Source organism: Mytilus galloprovincialis, chromosome 10 (genome assembly GCF_965363235.1).
Source record: "Mytilus galloprovincialis chromosome 10, xbMytGall1.hap1.1, whole genome shotgun sequence".
In the NCBI taxonomy this organism is placed as follows: Eukaryota; Metazoa; Mollusca; class Bivalvia; order Mytilida; family Mytilidae; genus Mytilus; species Mytilus galloprovincialis.
Genome location: NC_134847.1, coordinates 17,641,269 through 17,662,693, shown reverse-complemented (window position 1 = coordinate 17,662,693; position 21,425 = coordinate 17,641,269). Strand labels below are relative to the sequence as shown.

General features: G+C 31.7%; 2 protein-coding genes across 2 annotated transcripts in view; one reads left to right on the top strand and one right to left on the bottom strand.

Annotated features, from left to right (window-relative positions):
* Positions 1 to 4,878: 4,878 nt before the first annotated feature.
* LOC143049017 (uncharacterized) lies at positions 4,879 to 11,234 on the top strand. The gene is made up of 4 exons (XM_076222835.1): positions 4,879 to 5,231; positions 7,173 to 7,247; positions 7,793 to 7,854; positions 9,647 to 11,234. The coding sequence occupies exons 1-4, from the start codon at positions 4,925 to 4,927 to the stop codon at positions 9,704 to 9,706; spliced, it is 504 nt and encodes a 167-aa protein (XP_076078950.1). The 5' UTR covers positions 4,879 to 4,924; the 3' UTR covers positions 9,707 to 11,234.
* Positions 11,235 to 14,850: 3,616 nt separating this feature from the next.
* Positions 14,851 to 21,425, bottom strand: part of LOC143049950 (protein arginine N-methyltransferase 3-like) — a 30,676-nt gene continuing 24,101 nt past the window's right edge. Inside the window, exon 11 of the mRNA XM_076223724.1 lies at positions 14,851 to 14,982. Coding sequence (XP_076079839.1) covers positions 14,873 to 14,982 — 110 coding nt within the window. The 3' untranslated portion in view covers positions 14,851 to 14,872. The remainder of the gene's footprint in view (positions 14,983 to 21,425) is intronic.

The following is a 21,425-nucleotide window of genomic DNA, read 5'->3' as shown; positions in this document are numbered from 1 at the left end:
TCAAATAGTTTTTAGTGTGCCTGGTAAAACTATAATTAAAAAAAACAGTCGGTGTTCACTCTGTTCATATATTTTATAAAGGGTCAACTTGGAAATTTGTAATTTTATTTCTGATATTGAATCTGAAACTTTGTTCTGTTTTCGTTTGAATAATCTGCAATCTTGTCCGGATTTTTTTCCATTGCCGCCAAATTCTTGAATTTTGAACTCGAATTTATAATTGAGAGCTATTTGTGTCAAATATTACTTTCTTCACTTTCTGAATTGAATTTAATATTTTGTCAATCGCATATTGGCTGTCCATCAATATCATTCAGCATGCAGCATGGTTTTTGTAAAGTGTGGCTGAATGTGGTCTATATCAGGAGTTTCCGGAGTTTGTACCATGCACTAAATAGTTATCGGTACAAACTCTACAATCAAAACTGCGTTTATGATTTATGTATGATAATCTTACTTGCTGTTCATACCAATCAGTAACTAAATAATTCAGGTTCTTCCGTCTTCTCATGACGTTTTCTCACATCTTTCTTGGTAGTCTAAGAGACACGTTCAATTACAAACGTTTCTCATCAAATTTATATTTGATTCTGAATTCTAATTACAAAACAGTATTTTAAATACATGCATGCAAGAAACTGTACAAAGAACAATAACTCTTTAAAACCCCACTGACCATGCCAATCTACATTGTATTTCAGTAGACAACTTTCGAGTTTGATGCATCCGTCAAAAACTCGGATTTTAGTTTAAGTTTATTGAATAAATGCCCATTTTTACTCAAATGGGGTTGAAGGCATACCAAAATCAACATAATAATTTTAACATCTCTGTATCTATCATACAGTTGTTGAGTCCACCCTCTTCAGTGAGTGAACATCATTCGTGTGCGTTAAGGGGCATCGTCACTTCGTTCCCATGTTGAGCAATTGGTTGAATCAAAGCACCAAAGGCGCTGTAGGCAGTTAAGTAAAAAAAGCAGAGGCAAACTTGGCAGAAGTTAAGACGAATATTGTTGAAAAATTGGTGAAAATATTATCTCTGCTATTTCTCAAGTATTGAATAATGTTTGTAGCCTAAAATTTTCACTATCCAATCCCGCCACTTTCAAAAGATATGTCCAATTATTTATTTTAATATTTTTATTAGTTTTTGTCGAGCCTTCGACTTTAGTCGAAAAAGCGAGACTAAGCGATCCTACATTCCGTCGTCGTCGGCGTCGTCGGCGGCGTCAACAAATATTCACTCTGTGGTTAAAGTTTTTGAAATTTTAATAACTTTCTTAAACTATACTGGATTTCTACCAAACTTTGACAGAAGCTTGTTTATGATCATAAGGTAGTATCCAAAAGTAAATTTTGTAAAAATAAAATTCCATTTTTTCCGTATTTTACTATAAATGGACTTAGTTTTTTCTGCGAGGAAACAAAACATTCACTCTGTAGTTAAAGTTTTTAGAATTTTAATAACTTTCTCAAACTATCCTGGGTTTGTACTAAACTTGCACAGAAGCTTGTTTATGATCATAAGATAATATCCAGAAGTAAATTTTGAAAAAATAAAATTCCATTTTTTCCATATTTTACTTATAAATGGACTTAGTTTTTTCTGCGGAGAAACATTACATTCACTCTGTGGTTAAAGTTTTTAGAACTTTCTTAAACTATCCTGGGTTTGTACCAAATTTGGACAGAAGCTTGTTTATGATCATAAGATAGTATCCAGAAGTAAATTTTGTAAATAAATAAATCCATTTTTTCCATATTTTACTTTTAAATGGACTTAGTTTTTCTCCAGGGAACCATTACATTCACTCTGTGGTTAAAGTTTTAAAAATTTTAATAACTTTCTTAAACTATCCTGGGTTTGTACCAAACTTGGACAGAAGCTTATTTATGATCATAATATTGTATCCAGAAGTAAAGTTTGTAAAAAGATTACTCAGTTTTTTCTGTAATTTACTTTTAAATGGACTTAGATTTTCTTGCAATCATAAAATAGTAACAAGAGGAATATTTTTATTGATTTTTTCCCTCATTGTTGTTAAGTCTGCAATTTACAGCAAAAATAGGCGAGACACTGGGTTCCGCGGAACCCTTACAAATTTTTATTGTTTTACATTTGTAATTCCTGGTCTTTTAAACTATGCAGTATACATGTAGGTTTTGCTAATAGTTACAAGCTGCATGGAGGAATATACAACTGCTTACCAAATACCATTGACTTTTCATAAGTTGTCCTTTTTGAACAAACCTTTGGTTTTCTAGTTTGAATGGTTTTACACTAGTAATTTCTGGGCCCTTTATAGCTTGTTGTTCGGTGTGAGCCAAGAAATTAAAAGTGACAAAGTGTATCCAACTGCACACCAAATATCATTGACCATTTACTTGTGGTTCCTCAATAACTGACCTAATCAAAAACTAATACATATTAGTCAATAGACCATGACAAAGGGGGTGGGCTAAATATTCTGGTAATCAGTGGCGGATCCAGGATTTATCATAAGGGGCCCACTGACTGACCTAAGAGGGGGCCCGCTCCAGTCACGCTTCAGTGATTCCCTATATAAGCAACCAATTTTTTTTCCAAAAAGGGGGGGAGCCCCCCCCCCCTAAATCCGCCTCTGGTAATGAGATATACCTACATTATTTATGCATGTTCCTATCCCAAGTCAGGAGCCTGTAATTCAGTAGCTGTCGTTTGTTTATGTGTTACAAACAGTTGAAAGGGGTGTATAGTCCGCGGTTTTTTACCCTGTGAATGAAATTGATGGAAGCGGTGCGGACTATGCAGTCTATGCAGTACTATAGAATTTCATGAATATTTTTTTTCCAGAGTTGGGATACGATGTTGAACGAGGTTTGGCCAAGTAAACAGAAACATCATGTGTTGTCAATGTTATAATGTATTCTTGACAACTCTTTGTATTATTTAGAAATAAAAGTATTCTTGACTACTCTGTTATTATTTTTAAATAAAATAAACAATCTAACAGTGTTGACTTAGTAATTTGCATAAAAATCAGCCTTTGATCGAATGTCCGCTTTGTTTCGGATTTGGTAAAATTTGTGTCATTGCATCTTTAACAGTGTACATGAATCCTGAATATCAATAAAAGATGAACCCTTGAATGGTAAAACCATTATAGTCAAGATAAAACCTAGTGAAATCTTCCCAAGATCGATTTCGTTTAATGTTATTCACGTGTGTACAGTACAAGTAAACCACGATGCGCCATTTTGAATATGTGTGATTAAAGTATCAAAATTTTCGTATTCCGACTTTTTGTGTTTAACTCTTAACTTATCGACTTAAATAAATCAAAACCTAACATTTTTTAATTGTAAATTGTAACCATTAATACTGAAAGTGTAAACCTGAAAGAAGTGGAATTTTGTATACGAAACTATATTTCCAGGTGAAAGGTCACATTGTACAGGTTTATCGTCTTACATGAATAAGTTTACAGGTTTGTGAGTAAAGCAATTAATTAACCATGTCAACTTTAGATTTTCGTCTAAGTTCAGTAATTTTTAACTAAAACACGATAAAGGAAACCATCTTGAAATGACCTTAATTGACATCGACAAAATCTATAAATACGTATTCAAATGAGGTCCCGATTGATATTGCAATGGCCCTGATCGAGTATAATGTTTGGGGGTTTACACGATGCATAGCAAGTACGGAGAGACACGATGACAAATAATAACATCAGCTTTCAGCTTGCATTAAATAGTTAAATAAAATTCATACAATGTAGAAATAAAATAATCAAGTATTCTTACAAATTCAAGACTTACACAGAGAGGAAGTAGGACAATGCTTTTAAATATTTACCTTTAGTAGGATGGAATCCACCAAATTCAACGGCGTAATAGCCGCAAAATAATATCCATGCGCCATTCATGCCATTTGGCAAATTTTAATGCCTTCATTACAAACATTTTCGGCGATGAAATTATTCTTACAATAGTTCACTTACATCTTCATCAAAAGCACAGACGATAAAAAGCTATGCTTAACTTTTTAATTAGCACTTTTTCAAATGGGGAACATCAATTGTTTTGGGAAAATCGACGATCATTTAAGGTAATCTTCCTTATATTTATTGTTTTTTATAACAAAAAGTGTGAAAAAAATGTCTAATTAGTTATAAAGAATCTACCAGACCTGCCAGATCAGAGCAATGGCACTTTTTCAAAAATTCCCAGAGGGGAACCCAAATCCAGGGTGCTCGCATAAGGCAGCTTAACTGCCTAAAAACTATGATGCTATCTTGCACGAATTATGCGGCAAATTGAATTCTCATTATTGACAACCAGCACTGCTGTCATAATGGAATTGTGATTAATTACCTACCGACCAAACATATTTCAAATTTATCGGGCACAATGACAATCACTAAGACGCTTAATGAACGTTAATGGTGCAGGGATACAGGCGAGTCCCTCAATCTGGTAAATGACGTCACAAAGGCGCGCATAATTAACGAGGTTTTTTTTCGGTGAAAGACAAACTCGAAATTGGTCTATTGTTCAATAAGCTACCTAAATAAAGGCAACAGTAGTATACCGCTATTAAAAAATCTTAAGTCATACATAAAATTTGTTTCATATTGCGGAAATAAACATTTAAATTCACGGGAATATTAATATGCTAAGTTAAGGATATGTGTTGAGGTCATGTACCCGAACTCGATTTATATCTTGGGTAAACCATCCGTTCAAATATAGATATGATAGGTAATACGTGTATACTTAGAATTTCAACGTCCAATGAATGTATTGAATGTTTAAAACTTTAAAAGAGAAGAGGAAGAGATATCAATACGATGAATTTCATTAGAAAATCCCATTCTACAACATGATATGCTATCCGAGATTTTTTACATACTAGATTGAAAATGGCACAAAACCACTGAATGGAAATGGAGAGTAAAAAGGAAAGTGATTATAAACAGGCTGACCAGGAGTTGGATCAAATAATAAAAATTGTTGCGGAACTCACAAAGAAATTGCGTCTGAATAATGTTCATTTGAAGAATATGCATGAAGATGAACTTGAAGAGACAACTCAAAATGAACAGGAATTGAATGGCATTTCGAAAAAGATAGAAGAAGTGGCAACTGGTTTTAATAAATTGACAATTGAAACAGCAGAATTACATAACAACAGGCTGAAATGGAGAGAGCTTGCAAATATACCAACTAAACGTGAGGAAACAGGAAGTAAGTGAATTATTGTCAATTATTGTCTTGAAATGTAAGAGTTAAATTATATTAAATATATAATTTATGTGCTAGGCATTAAAAGAGGGACGAAAGATACCAGAGGGAAAGTCAAACTCATAAATCAAAAATAAACTGACAACGCCGTGGCTATTAAATGAACAGACAAACAATAGAACACATGACACAACAAAAAAACTAAAGAATAAGCAACACGAACCCTACCAAAATTTAAGGGTGATCTCAGTTGCTCCAAAAGGATGGGCATATCCTGCTCCACATGTGGCACCCGTCGTGTTGCTCATATTATAACAAATCCGATGAATAGTCTAATTCAGTAAGTCACATTCATGAAAGGGAAGGGGGTTGTAGTTACGACGTAAGGAACATATTCGATATCATTTGAGAAATGGTTACTCCATAACTGTCAACCAACTCGTGATGGCGTCCGTAAAATTTACGAAGGGATGATTTCCACTTCACCATTTGGAACTCTTGGTTTAATAGCTTTAACAGCAACCCTCTATCAAAGAAATCATGATAGGAAATGCAAGCACGGGAATGTCGTTTCAATTGAGAGATACATACCCCGTATGCAGGTGCTGCTGGAAAATTGCTACTTTGAAATAGAAAGTTCACAATCGGAAAGCTGAAATCATCCCTTTTGTCGTAAAGTTTTGTTTTCAACCGACCCTCATTGTCAATTTCTAGATGTAAGTCAAGGTATGAGGCCGACTTAACTGTATCTGTTGTATCCTTTATCTCGAGTTCTATGGGAAAGATGCGTTCAACATAGTCACCAAATTTTGAATTATTTAGTGAAAGAACATCATCTGTATAGTGGAAAGTAGAGTTAAAGGATATAATATTGTTAACTTCTTATCGTTCTTCCTAAGAAGTTCCTGTATGAAGTCAGCCTCATAATAATAAAGAAACAAGTCGGCAAGAAGAGGGACACATTTGGTTCCCATTGGAATGCCGACAGTCTTGTTTCTACGTTGGCCATTCTTTTTTATGAAACAAAGAAATACCAACTGTTTCAATTTGTCTTTTAGTTTGGAATGTGGAATACTTGTGTAAAGTGTAGAAAATTCAAATGTTTTAATAATATTGCAAGATGAAAGAGAGTTATATTGTATGTACTCTAAATATCTTTGGAATTTTCAAGTATCAACATCTGATTCACACTACCTCTAGAATCGGCAGTTTCACAATAACTTTGAAGTCAGTCTTTAATTGCTGATAAAATAGATGTTGATAAAATGTTGAGAAAGAGGTTTCGTGGAGCTCTTGGAAGACACAGCTATACACCGTTGTTTTTAAGGACACTTAAGTAGTTCAGGTATCCAATACAGTGATGGAAGATCAAGTTCTTCATCTTTGGTTGAAAGAACAGACTTATGATTATCCAGGATTTCCTATTTGGTAAGTGTCGTTAGGGTATATGTTGAGTTTCCAAGTGATATATCAATACCCCAAATCCGTTTATCAAGCAGTTAACGTAATGAGTTTAACACACAAAAACGATGTTGTTTGGGGCTTTATCAACAACATATTTTTCATGAAGGTAGGATAAGTGTTTTGCAACATTTGGGTCTTTAAAAATTGATCTTGTCAGTCTTATTCTGTATGATTTCATATGATTCAAAGTCTGTCGGAGAGGTTTGTGCTGTGATTCTTCATTGGTCCCTTTGTTTTGATAAAATATACCAATATTTATATCGTGTTTATAACTTCAAACGGGAACTTCAGAAACATTCATTCATTATATGAAACGCGTGTACTTTATTAAGCATGTAATATAACTAAGATATACAATTGGAATTGTTTGTAGAAAATGTGATTGGTAATTGTCATATGAGAAATTTCTTTTCCGAATCAAAAGATTATACTCTATATTATAGTTGTAATCACTTATAATTGGTATAATTTGTTTGATAGGAAATAATGTTCAAGCTACAGACAGTGGAATTGGCAGTTCAACTTACAGTGGCACTTCAATGGTTATGGACAGTAGTAAGTAAAACGGTCACAGTTTTTGATTTTATAAACAAAACAAAAAGGCTTTTCATAGATCTTTTACAAACTCGTGAACGAATTATAACAGGAATTTCCAATACTTGCTGTTTTGGGGTAGTTTTAAATGACAAAAATAGATTTTATTGCGGAAGAAGCCTTCAACATGTATACACCATATACAAATATTAAATTGCCACGAATAGTGAAATTATTTTAAGATTGAGTAAAATGTTTTAGAACTTTCGTTTTAAGGACACAAATACTATTTGGCTAGAGATTCACAAAAATACTTTTAAATTTGACTTAATAAACAAGCATGGTTGCATGATTTGTTTTATGATTTTCAAATACCACATATCGATATGAAAAATATCTCAAACTTGAATGAATTGGAAACTTATTTTACAATTCATAACTAATGTTACCGCTTCAGTAAATATGTAAACATTACAAATGTAACATGTTGTTTGTCGTAGATAAAATTGGCAATAAATCAATCATTCTTGAACATGCTGCGAATAAGAATGAAATATTTGTTTTAGATGCCTTCACTGGAATACAAGATACAAATCCACACCAGTCTAGTTTATTCATTTCCTCTGATGTAAGTTATAGTGTATATTAACTACAGGGGTTCTTATGATACAACAAATATGCGCGTTCACGGGAAAAGAGGGGGGTCTCGACTTATAAATTTGGGTACAGACATTGCACAAGACCCTCCCTTCAAATATTGATATTTTAAACAACAAAAAGTACAAATATTTCATAGGAAAATTGAACACCATTTGTAATAATAACATTTTCTAGCTATCAAATATACAATATGTGTTATATTATAAAGATGTTAACCACATGGAATCATTCATAGCATAGATGTATATATTTAACATCTTTTAATGTAACTATTACACCTATGCTTGCTCAAATAAAACAACGAATTCATGACCAAATTTTACAAGAACAGAATTCATATATTACAGAATCATCAAAACTATCATTTTTTCGACATTTTTGTTTTTCAAATAAACGTGCACACTATGTTGACCAATTGATTATGTTGAAAGATAGGGCACCTTTGGCAAAACTAAGGCTAAGTGCACACAATCTTGAAATTGAAAGAGGCAGATACATGCAAGTTAACAGAGAAGAAAGGTTGTGCAAATTATGTCATAATAAAAATATAGAAGACGAAAAACATTTATCTTGCTCTGCACAAAATATGAATCACAAAGAAATGTTCTTAGATCAAAATTGTCCTATTTTAAAAATTATGACAAACAATCTAAAACTGAGGATGAATATATCAAACTATTACTTAATAACAAGTGTAGAAAAACACTTAGATTAATATCATCTTTTATTAATCAATCATTGGAATTAAGGAAAAATTTCCTTATAAATGAGTAATATGAACAATTTGAAGCTACAACATACAATATACTTATGTCAGTAGTCTATTCTTACAAATTAACCTATATATATTGATATTTATAACTGCACATTTCATTGGTCGAAATGTGCCCAATGATATGCTATGTAGTATTTATTGTTTAATTGCTGCATCATTACTATTAGTATACTAGTTGTATGGGCCGTTGCCAATTATTGTAATTGAGTTTGTGCCAATAAAATATTTGTATTGTATTGTAATACCCATGGTATTACATCTATGTTCATAGTAATCGACAAAAAGATCTGTACACAGTTTTACAGAAATTTAAACAGAAAGTGAACATTTACGACCAATTGCTATATAAAGTTGGATCCATTAATATATTGTCTCCATGAAATTACACTCGATTGATTTATTTGACACTACTAGCGGAACGTCTGAGCATACTTTCATATAGAAGGAAATCATCGTGTATGCCATGTATTCGTATTACGGCATAACTCCATATTACTGAAACATACACTTAGGTTTATAGAAAGTGTGTCGTAACCAGAGATATTTAAAAGTACAAAACGTACATTCAAATTTGTAACATGCATTGGGGTTCGTGTTGTTTATTCTTTGGTTTTCTATGTTGTGTCATGTGTACTATTTGTTGTCTGTTTATCTTTTTCAATTTTAGCCATGGCGTTGTCAGTTTGTTTTAGACTGTTCCTTTGGTATCTTTCGTCCCTCTTTTGTACCTATCTCTGGTGTTACATATCAGTGAAATATTAATGTGAACTAAATCATCTCATTTGACAACAATATATATTTACTTTATAAATAACACTTCCTGTATCCTTTCCATCGGTGAAATTAAAAACAAATGAAGATAACACGTTATACCTATAAATGTCATGCACCATTGCGCTTTTATGGATTTACATTAACGAGGAACACTCAGAGTCGAATATTTGTAAAGTAAAATTATTTATGTGGTAAATATTATTCATTACAGGTGGATGGCAGACATGAAGCCAGTGCTGAAAATGGTAAAGATTCTGAATGTGAATGTTGAGACCAATCGTCTGATACATGTATGTAAGATTTGTAAAGAACAGAAACTGTTTTTAAAGAATGTCCATGTTTGTATGAACTAGTTTTGATTAGTACATTGCATTTATTACAAGTAGAGATATATAAATACATTTATGATATGCTACTGAATTAGAACAATGAGTGATGCATAGCAATACCAAACTTATTGCTACAATATTTTTCAATGTCAAATGTATGGTATTCTAAGTATAAGGTACCAATATGTAATTTTTCTACAAGGAATGTTTCAAAAAATCAGGCCGCGGTCTTGTGAAAACAATGCTTTGATTTAATGCAATGTAAATATTAAAGAAAAGATGAAAATTAATGTACTTTTGTCTAGATTATGACCTGTTAAATGCCCGCCCGATAACAAGTATTTTAATCCATGAAATGTATTTATGGATAGATCAGTTAGCCAGAAACGAACAAATCTTATTTTAATCAATTTTGATATAGGAAAGCTATTACAGTATGAAACCGAATATTAGGGTAGCAAGTTAAAGATAGTAAGCTTTAACAGTTTTTTAAAGCTAAATTTGTTACATTAAACCAGAAAATTTGTTAAAGGAAGTTCTCGATTTTTCTCAATGATTTTGTAAACTAATCAGTCAGGGTTTAAAGGTATCTCTAACAGAATGTGTGGTTATGCAAAACTCTTATTGTACAAATTCACTGTACATAGATAGATACAAAATGTATGTGTAAATATTTAAAAAGTTTAAAATTTGGCTGAGGTTCACCACTTTTTGCAATACTTTGCACTTTGGTAATTTAACTTTATGCAAAATTGCATTGTTAGCGCTTTCGTGTGTATAATTCCAGCCAGACTTTTTTTTAAACTAATATGATTTTATATCATAGGTTTGTATTAGCAATGTCTTTGACGAGTTCAAAAATCAGTGCTGATCAATTCTGGTTAAAAACGTTATGCCCCTAAGTAATATTGTTACCTAGGAAAATCACATTGTTAGTGATCTCATGTGTACAATTCTTGCAAGATAGTTATGCAATCTCTATTATAGGTTTATATCATCAATGTGTTGGAAATATATAGAAAATTACATTTGTTTCCAATTTAATGTGAACAAGTCGTTGAAATATTAATTATATAATAGAAATCAAATTGAATTCGCCCTGAAGCCTTCGGATCATTTCTTTAAAATATTCATGAAATGTTGTAACAAAACAAAATCTTAAGTAATTGCACTCGTACCTGGATAGGTAAATATTTGCAACTTCGTGGACATTTTACTGCATTTTTTTTTATCATACAAAATATATTATATTATCTAATGTATTTAAAATCAAATGTGTGCAATTGCTAGGATGTAGGATGTGACTTCAGCACAAAAAAATGAAAAAAAGCTAGCTACTTGGTACTTTATGTTTTTTCCTTGTCTGGATTACTCGTCAGAAAGTCACAAACTGTCTTAAAATGAATGTGATAAATGAACATATGTGCAATTATGATCATCATAGCTAATGCGCTTTCTAGGTTTTTACATATCCAGTGCTATTGACAATTTAGGCCAGTTTAATTTTGATGTTTGATATTTTTTATTTTTTATATATATATATATAAATCTTGTTATTTAAAACATGCACACATTTTGTAATGTTCTCGATTTTATACGTTTTTATTTGATATTGTCTTTATAATCATTATCACTGGTATTTAGCCCTTTGCTGAAATATTGAATGTAATAAAAAAAAAATGGAACATAAATGCATTTGAATCTTGTCCTGTGCTTTGACTTGTATGCTTAAATTTGGTTAAATCATCACTTTATATGTTTTCTTTTCCTAACCATTTGCATTTAGTGAATCACATTAATTTTGGAATCTTGAAATTTTGACCCCTTATTCCTCCTCTTTCACAATAGCTGAGGTATATAAATGCTAAACAATCTAGATTTTTCTTTTGTATTATCAGAATCTTAGTAAAAAAGGAATCCATGCACATGTTTCTGAAATAAAAGTATGCAAACATGTTTTATATATGTACAAACAAATTGTGCATTTTAACAAAAATTGTGAACTTTATCCAAAGTAAAGTCCCTGAGCAGTGTTTACAAATATTCATTGAGCTGCTAACCTACCATAAATTGTAGAATATCTTAATAATTATACCCTTTAAAAAACAATTTTATCAATATGATCTTGTAAATGAGGTGTTGTTTATTAATTTATCGATGCTCACTTATAATTTAATGTGTTTATGACAGTTTTATATATATTTCAAATCTTTATAATATTGACATGTGTATATACTTTTATATTGCTATTGTTTTGTAAATATGTCAAATTTTCCTAAAGATGTACAATTCTGTACATAGTACGTGGTATCTTTTAAAAAATATTTTGTATACTATTCAGAAGTAGAAGCTTTTTAATTTAACTAGGGTGATTTATCGTGCAATATCTTAATAATAAAGTATTTTTACCATGTGATTATTTGTTGATTAATTCAATTGATATAGGAAGATGTGGTGTGAGTGCCAATGAGACAACTCTCCATACAAATAACAATTTAAAAAGTAAACCATTATAGGTTAAAGTACGGCCTTCAACACGGAGCCTTAGCTCACACCGAACAACAAGCTATAAAGGGGCCCAAAATTACTAGCGTAAAACCATTCAAACGGGAAAACCAACGGTCTAATCTATAAAAACAAAACGAGAAACGAGAAACACGTATATATTACATAAACAAACGACAACTACTGTACATCAGATTCCTGACTTAGGACAGGTGCAAACATTTGCAGCGGGATTAAACGTTTTAATGGATCCAAACCTTCTCCCTTTTTCTGAAACAATAGCATAACATCACAACAAAGAAAAACATACGATAAAATATCAATTGGCAGACTTAACTCAATCAAAAAACGTATGATAAATCATATATATATTCTAATCTTTTAGCCTATACAAATGTTGATGTAAAATAAGATATTAGTAAGTCTTTTTTTATAAATCATATAGGTCATTTCGTCTGTTTATGGAATAATATTGACTTGTTCTTACTTTTTAGACTCTAACCACGCTTTTAACAGTCAAATTATGTTGGCAGTAAAGACATTTTAAATTTTTTTTTGTATACGATTACTGATGGCCATATTTATTACTTGACCAAATCTTTCTTTGAGATCACCTCCAGTTTTTGATGGGGTTTATGTTACTTAGTCTTAAGTTTTCTATCTTGTGTTTTGTGCAATATTGGTTGTTTGTTAGTCTTTTTATATTTGAGCTATGGTGTTGTCACTTTATTTTCCACTTATGAGTTTAAATGTCCCTCTGGTATATTTTGCCTCTTTTTTCAAAGAGATGAGTTCATCTTAACTATTAAAAACCATTTATTTGGTTGATTCCTTGCAGGTACCAACCCTTTAATCAGTGTTTTCCCCAGATATTCCATTTAGCCTCCATGTAAACAGGGGAATTAAAAATACCATCTTGTTTGTAACAAGAGGCTGTCACAACGACAGCAAACCGGATTTATTAACATTTATTTGTGTCCTGGCAATATCACAAGAACCATTACTGATGAATGGTGAAAGTGAAAATCGTCAATATCAAATTTGACCTCCATTTTGTCATCAGTATCAACATATTAAAATTTGAAAAGCTTAGATTGAATGGTTCATGAGTAAATGCAACAACATGAATGGAAACGCCATTTTACGATCTTTCAAGAACCATAACTCCTGAACGGTAAAAGTAAAAATCGTCATTATTGAACTTGACCTCTTTTTTGTCATCAGTAACAACATATTAAAATTTCAAAAGCTTTGGTTAAATGGTTCATGAGAAAATGCACGGACACGACGGGAAACACCATTTTTCAATCTTTCAAGAACCATAACTCCTGAACGGTAAAAGTCAAAATCGTCATTATTGAACTTGACCTCCATTCTGTCATCAGTAACAACATATTAAAATTTGGGAAGCTTTGGTAGAACAGTTCATGCGTATTTGCACGGACACAACTGGAAACTCCATTTTTCAATCTTTCAAGAACCATAACTCCTGAACGGTAAAAGTCAAAATCGCCATTATTGAACTTGACCTTCGTATAGTTGTCAGTAATAACATATTAAAATTTTTAAAGCTTTGGTTGAACGGTTCATGAGTTAATGCACGGACAACATTTGATTGCCGCCCGCCCGCCCGCCCGCCCGCCCGCCGTACATCCCCAAATCAATAACCGACATTTTTGTCACAAAAATCCGGTTAAAAATTATAACATCACATCCATAACCTAATCAATGAGAAAACCACTTCACATTCAAGAAATATCGCATTATAATGATAAAAGACCCTGGGGAGAACAATGCTTTTTAAAAAAGTTAATTCTGTTCTAACAGCAATATAATAACTGTATCAATAGGAATGTATAAATACTTAAACATCCATGAAAATACAATGTTTCCTCAACCCATTAAAAAGTTACCCATGAAAATAAATGAATGTGCAGTATGGCCTTGTTATCTCATAGAGGAAATTTGGGAATCAATAACTAGAAGTAATGTTTCTTGATAAAAACAAACAAATGAAACATTTCAATAAAAGACCTATGTCTTATTGTGGTCCAAAATTAGTTAAAAGTTAATTAACTGATTAAAATGCTTAAAAATTTAGTGATTAATGACTTAATGATTCAATTTGACATCATTTACATTTTTTACACAAATGCTGTTAGATTTGATAGCTGCAATGATTTGAGAAAAGGTAAGTACTTGTGGATATAGGTTAAATAATGGGACAGCGAAGGACTATTAGGAGCAGCACAAAAAAAGTTACATTGGTGTTCAGCAGTCTCAAGACAACTGCTACTTATCAATAATAACATTAATGTATCAAAGAGTAAAATAACAAAAATACAGAACTCCAAAGAAATTCAAAATAAAAATTTTGCAATCAAATGACAAAATCAAAAGCTCAACCACATCAAACGAATGGATAACAAATATTATATTCCTGACTTGGTACAGGCATTTTCTTATGTAGAAAAATATGGATTTAACTTGATTTTGTGGCTAGCTAAACCTCTCACTTGTATGACAGTTGCATAAAGTTATATTGACAACGATTTGCTAACAAAACAAACTGACATAAATATATTCATTAAAAAGGTATCATTTTATTGCATTAGATAAGTCTGTGATTGATCCTGTATACTGAGTGTTATCAGTAATGCTCTGGGATCTTTTTTATTCTTCCTGCAGTGGACTGTACCTTTCACAATTTCACCTGAAAATTATGTAGAATTCATTCATTACTATGAAAAAGTATTCAAGGTGAGAAAGAAAAATGCAAATACACGAATTAAATTTAAAACATTAATTTATGCTACTGAATATTTTTTCGTACCTGTTTTATGATCATCATTACTAGATTGCAGTATTGGCCATTTAGTATAAGCTCACCAATGAAAGGAGCAGAACATACAATAACGATAACGGAAGTCATTAATAGCCTTATTGAATTCAGTTATAACATGTTCTGCTTTCTTTTCTTTGGTGAGCTTCAAAGGTGTATACATGTTATTGTATAAACCAGTTCCAAGGTTCTTACAAAAGTGATATAGTTTTGTAAATGTTGTTAAAAATTAAATCTGGAGTAATTTTGTGTTTTTTTATGTGAATTATTTTCACACAGGTTATTTATTTGTAAACTAAGAACATTAATAAGTTTGTTAGAGAAATACTTCCTAATACTTTGGCAAATAAACATGATCTGAATCCATTGGCAAATAAACATGATCTGAATCCATTGGCAAATAAACATGATCTGAATCCATTGGCAAATAAACATGATCTGAATCCATTGGCATTGTTTGAAAAAAAAAATCAACATGTGTTGCCAATTATCTCCGTCGATGGTTGCTTAAGTTAAAAGGTCATAACCTTTATCAGCTCAAGGGTTGAATCAAATGGGCTTAAAAACACCAGTTAGAAAAAAACTTTATAACATCATCTACTACATGTACTATGGGGAAATAGTTCCACCTTCAGAAATAGTTTTTCAAATTATTCACTATTTATTATACATATAAAAATATATATCATTAAATGCAATATTCTTTTATTTTTTATTAAATTGTGTTCCCTTTTGATCCAAAGATGCATAAATGAAGTGTTGCTCATCAATTATTTCTTTTATGGCAGAGGCGGATTTAGGGGGGGGGGGCAGGCCCCCCTTCTTTGGAAAAAAATTTGGTTGCTTATATAAGGAATCACTGCAGCGAGACTGGAACGGGCCCCCTCTTAGGTCAGTCAGTGGGCCCCCACTTGTGAAAATTTCTGGATCCGCCACTGTATGGTTATGAAGTAGGAATGTGAAGGCATTCAAAGGGTATTTTAATTTATCAACTTTGAAAATTTATTTGATAATTATTAGAGAAACAGATTCTTACATAGCTACTCATGCATTATTAGATGTATCTAATTACTATTGTTGAATTATTGAATTCAAAAGAAGGGACATTAGCTGTCAAATTAATGTTCACTGATTTTTAAAACACAAATTCTTATATTTGATGTTTAACATAAATCTAAATTACCAAAAGTCTAAAATAAACAATTAAAAATTGATGGACTGTATAAAATATATATAGCCATTTCAAATGTATTTTAGTCCAGACACAATCTTATCAACTATAGAGATGACCTCTGAAAACTGCAGGCGGACATATAACCCAATCTAAACATAAATGTAAATGTAAATAGATAGCAACCATGTGCAATTCTTTTCTATGTCTGTTTGATTTCATTTTTATCTGAAGACATTTGGTTTTCGCACTATAACTTTAGTATATGTAAATAGAAACACAAGGTTTATGACCATAAAAGGGAGGTTGGGATTGATTTTGGGAGTTTTGGTCCAAACAGTTTAGGAATTAGGGGCCAAAAAGTGGCCCAAATAAGCATTTTTCTTGGTATCGCACAATAACTTTAGTTATAAGTAAACAGAAATCTATGAAATTTTAACATAAGGTTTATGACCACAAAAAGAAGGTTGGGATTGATTTTGGGAGTTTTGGTCCCAACAGTTTAGGAATTAGGGGCCATAAAAAGGTCCCAAATAAGCATTTTTCTTGGTTTTTGCACAATATCTTTAGTATAAGTAAATAGAAATCTATGAAATTTTAACACAAGGTTTATGACCACAAAAGGAAGGTTGTGATGGATTTTGGGAGTTTTGGTCCCAACAGTTTAGGAATTAAGGGCCAAAAGGGTCCAAAATTAAACTTTGTTTGATTTCATTAAAAACCAGATGCTCCGCAGGGCGCAGCTTTATACGACCGCATAGGTTGAACCCTGAACGGTTGGGGCAAGTATGGACACAACATTCAAGCTGGATTCAGCTCTAAATTTGGATTGTGATTAAATAGTTGACACAGCATAGGTTTTGGACACAGAATGAATGTGGTCTAATGAACTTAAAATATTTTTTTTGTCTTTGAGCAATCACTATGCTGTTGAATATTAATCCTCTCAAAAAAATGTTTGAAGAAATTTTCTTTTTATTTATGAAATCTGAAATGAGAAAAATTAACCCCCCCCCCCCCACCATTTTTTGTTCACATCCCCCTTTCCCTTTTTTCAAAACTGATCTCAATTCAAATTTCAAATGGAGTTTGCAACAATAACTACTCATTTAAATACATCATAAAATATTAAAATGTAACAAAAAGTGCTTGTTATCACTGAATGGTAAAGAGTGTTTTAATTTATCAGTTGGTAGTAAAAGTGAATATACATTGTGCATTGTATAAAACAATGATTTAAGTTGATTCAACTACTATTCTGGACAAAGAAAGATAACTCCAATCAATTGAAAATTTCTTGCTATTGCACAATATTGTGCAATTAGATATTTCTTGCTATTGCGCAATACTGTGCAATTAAAAATATTTGCTATTGCACAATACTGTGCAATTGAAGATGTCTTGCTATTGCACAATACTGTGCAATTGAACATTTTTTTGCTATTGCACAATACTGTGCAATTGAAGATTTCTTGCTATTGCTGAATACTGTGCAATTGAAAATTTCTTGCTATTGCACAATACTTAATATAATAATTTTGGATCCTGATTTGAACCAACTTGAAAACTGGGCCCATAATCAAAAATCTAAGTACATGGTTAAATTCAGCATATCAAAAAAGCTAAAGAATTTAATTTTTATTAAAATCAAACTTAGTTTAATTTTGGACCCTTTGGTATTTAATGTAGACCAATTTGAAAACGGGACTAGAAATTAAGAATCTACATACACAGTTAGATTTGGCATATGAAAGAACCCCAATTATTCAATTTTTGATGAAATCAAACAAAGTTTAATTTTGGACCCCGATTTGGACCAACTTGAAAACTGGGCCAATAATCAAAAATCTAAGTACATTTTTAGATTCAGCATATCAAAGAACCCCAAGGATTCAAATTTTGTTAAAATCAAACTAAGTTTAATTTTGGACCCTTTGGACCTTAATGTAGACCAATTGGAAAACGGGACCAAAAATTAAGAATCTACATACACAGTTAGATCCGGCATATCAAAGAACCCCAATTATTCAATTTTTGATGAAATCAAACAAAGTTCAATTTTGGACCCTTTGGGCCCCTAATTCCTAAAAACCTGTTGGGACCAAAACTCCCAAAATCAAACCCAACCTTCCTTTTATGGTCATAAACCTTGTGTTTAAATTTCAAAGATTTCTATTTACTTATACTAAAGTTATGGTGCGAAAACCAAGAATAATGCTTACTTGGGCCCCTTTTTGGCCCTTAATTCCTAAACTATTCAGACCTCAACTCCCAAAATCAATCCCAACCTTCCTTTTGTGGTCATAAACCTTGTGTTTAAATTTCATTGATTTCTATTTACTTATACTAAAGTTATTGTGCGAAAACCAAGAATAATGCTTATTTGGGCCCTTTTTTGGCCCCTAATTCCTAAACTGTTTGAACTAAAACTCCCAAAATCAATCCCAACCTTCCTTTTGTGGTCATAAACCTTGTGTCAAAATTTCATAGATTTCTATTTACTTAAACCAAAGTTATAGTGCGAAAACCAAGAAAATGCTTATTTGGGCCCTTTTTGGCCCCTAATTCCTAAAATTTTGGGACCAAAACTCCCAAAATCAATCCCAACCTTCCTTTTGTGGTTATGTTCCAGACCATATGAGTATTTGGACCGTACGCGTACGGTCCGACCATACGCGTACGGTTGGACCGTATGAGTATACGCGTATGGTCCAGTACGAGCTGACCATACATGTTATTAGATCATATGGGTTAAATTAAAAAAAAATAACATTAATCACAATCTTTATTTTCAGTTTTACTAATTTAATATTATTACAATTACACGGATAAAATGAACAAATGAACAATTGAAATTAAATATTTGTTTAATTGTATATCTTGATCCTAATGTTGGTACTCTCCGAACCAATGTTACACTTGCTACCACAAGTAACGTACTAATATTTTTTACATTTACATTTTTGCAGTTCGTGTATGTTCCTTAGCAAAAATATTTTTTGGTAAAGTTGCTAAATATTCTAAAACAATTGTCCTCCCACATTATATTTACTTCCGATATTTTCAATTTTAGTGATCATAATTCAATTATTTTACTGAGTGATCGACATGTTAAATACAAGAGATTAACAGATTCAATTAGCGTGAATTTTTTAAATCATTAAAAATATAGGTTGTTTTTTTTTTCAATTACAATTAAACTTTTTTATATCTATTTTAGAGTTAAGTTATATTGATCTGTTATATGGATCTAATTAACTTTGACAACTTCTGAATATTAGTCAGACCGTACACGTACGGTCCGACCGTATGAGTATTTTGAAAAAGTACGCATACGGTCCAAATACTCATACGGTCTGGAACAGTTATAAACCTTGTGTTAAAATTTCATAGATTTCTATTCACTTTTACTAAAGTTAGAGTGCGAAAACTAAAAGTATTCGGACGACGACGACATAAGACGACGACGCCAACGTGATAGCAATATACGAAGAAAAATTTAAATTTTTGCGGTCGTATAAAAATGAATTATTAGGGTTCTTTGATATGTCAAATCTAACCGTGTATTTACATTCTTAATTTTGGTCCTGTTTTTAAATTGGTCTACATTAAGGTCCAAAGGGTCCAAAATTAAACTTAGTTTGATTTTAACAAAGATTGAATTTTTCAGGTTCTTTTTTATGCTGAATCTAAACATGTACTTAGATTTTTGATTATGGGCCCAGTTTTCCATTTGGTCCAATTCGGGGTCCAAAATTAAACTTTGTTTGATTTCAACAAAAATTGAATATTTGGGGTTCTTCAATATGCTGAAACTAACCAATTATTTATATTTTTAGTGTTTGGGCCCGGTGTCATATGGTATTTTGAACCCCCTAAAAAGTGAACCCGGGGTCAAAATACCATGCGGTAAAATGACCCCGGGGTCATTATACCGCATGGTATTTTGACCCCGGGGTCATTTTTCACATATGGTATTTTGAACCCCCCTGCGGTATATTGAACCCCCCTGTTTTTGATAAATAGTATTACAGATAATCTAATTTACAATTTATTGGCTATCATTTTTTTTAATTTGTGGTTTTAAGTAGGGGGTTCAATATACCGCAGGGGGGTCAAAATACCATGGCGAAGTAAAATTTTCAAAATATCTTTTCCAGCATTTTTAACACATACAAACCACTTATTGGAGTATTATATCTATGTAAAGGAGTTAGAATAGCTTGAATTTTTGAAATTGAAGGTCTATAGTAGGGGGTTCAATATACCGCAGGGGGGTCAAAATACCATGGCTAAGTAAAATTTTTAAAATATCTTTTCCAGTATATTAAATACATACAAACTACTTATTGGAGTATTATAACTTTGTTAAGGATTTAGAATAGCTTGAATTTTTGAAATTCAAGGTCTATAGTAGGGGGTTCAATATACCGCAGGGGGGTCAAAATACCATGGCTAAGTAAAATTTTCAAAATATCTTTTCCAGAATATTAAATACATATACAAACTACTTATTGGAGTATTACAACTATGTTAAGGAGTTAGAATAGCTTGAATTTTTGAAATTGAAGGTCTATAGTAGGGGGTTCAATATACCGCAGGGTGGTCAAAATACCATGGCTAAGTAAAATTTTCAAAATATCTTTTCCAGTATATTAAATACATACAAACTACTTATTGGAGTATTATAACTTTGTTAAGGATTTAGAATATATTGAATTTTTGAAATTCAAGGTCTATAGTAGGGGGTTCAATATACCGCAGGGGGGTCAAAATACCATGGCTAAGTAAAATTTTCAAAATATCTTTTCCAGTATATTAAATACATACAAACTACTTACTGGAGTAATATAACTATGTTAAGGAGTTAGAATAGCTTGAATTTTTTAAATTGAAGGTCTATAGTAGGGGGTTCAATATACCGCAGGGGGGTCAAAATACCATGGCTAAGTAAAATTTTCAAAATATCTTTTCCAGTTTATTTAATGCATACAAACTACTTATTGGAGTAATATAACTATGTTAAGGAGTTAGAATAGCTTCAATTTTTGAAATTGAAGGTCTATAGTAGGGAGTTCAATATACAGCAGGGGGGTCAGAATACCATGGCTAAGTAAAATTTTACAAATATCTTTTCCAGTAT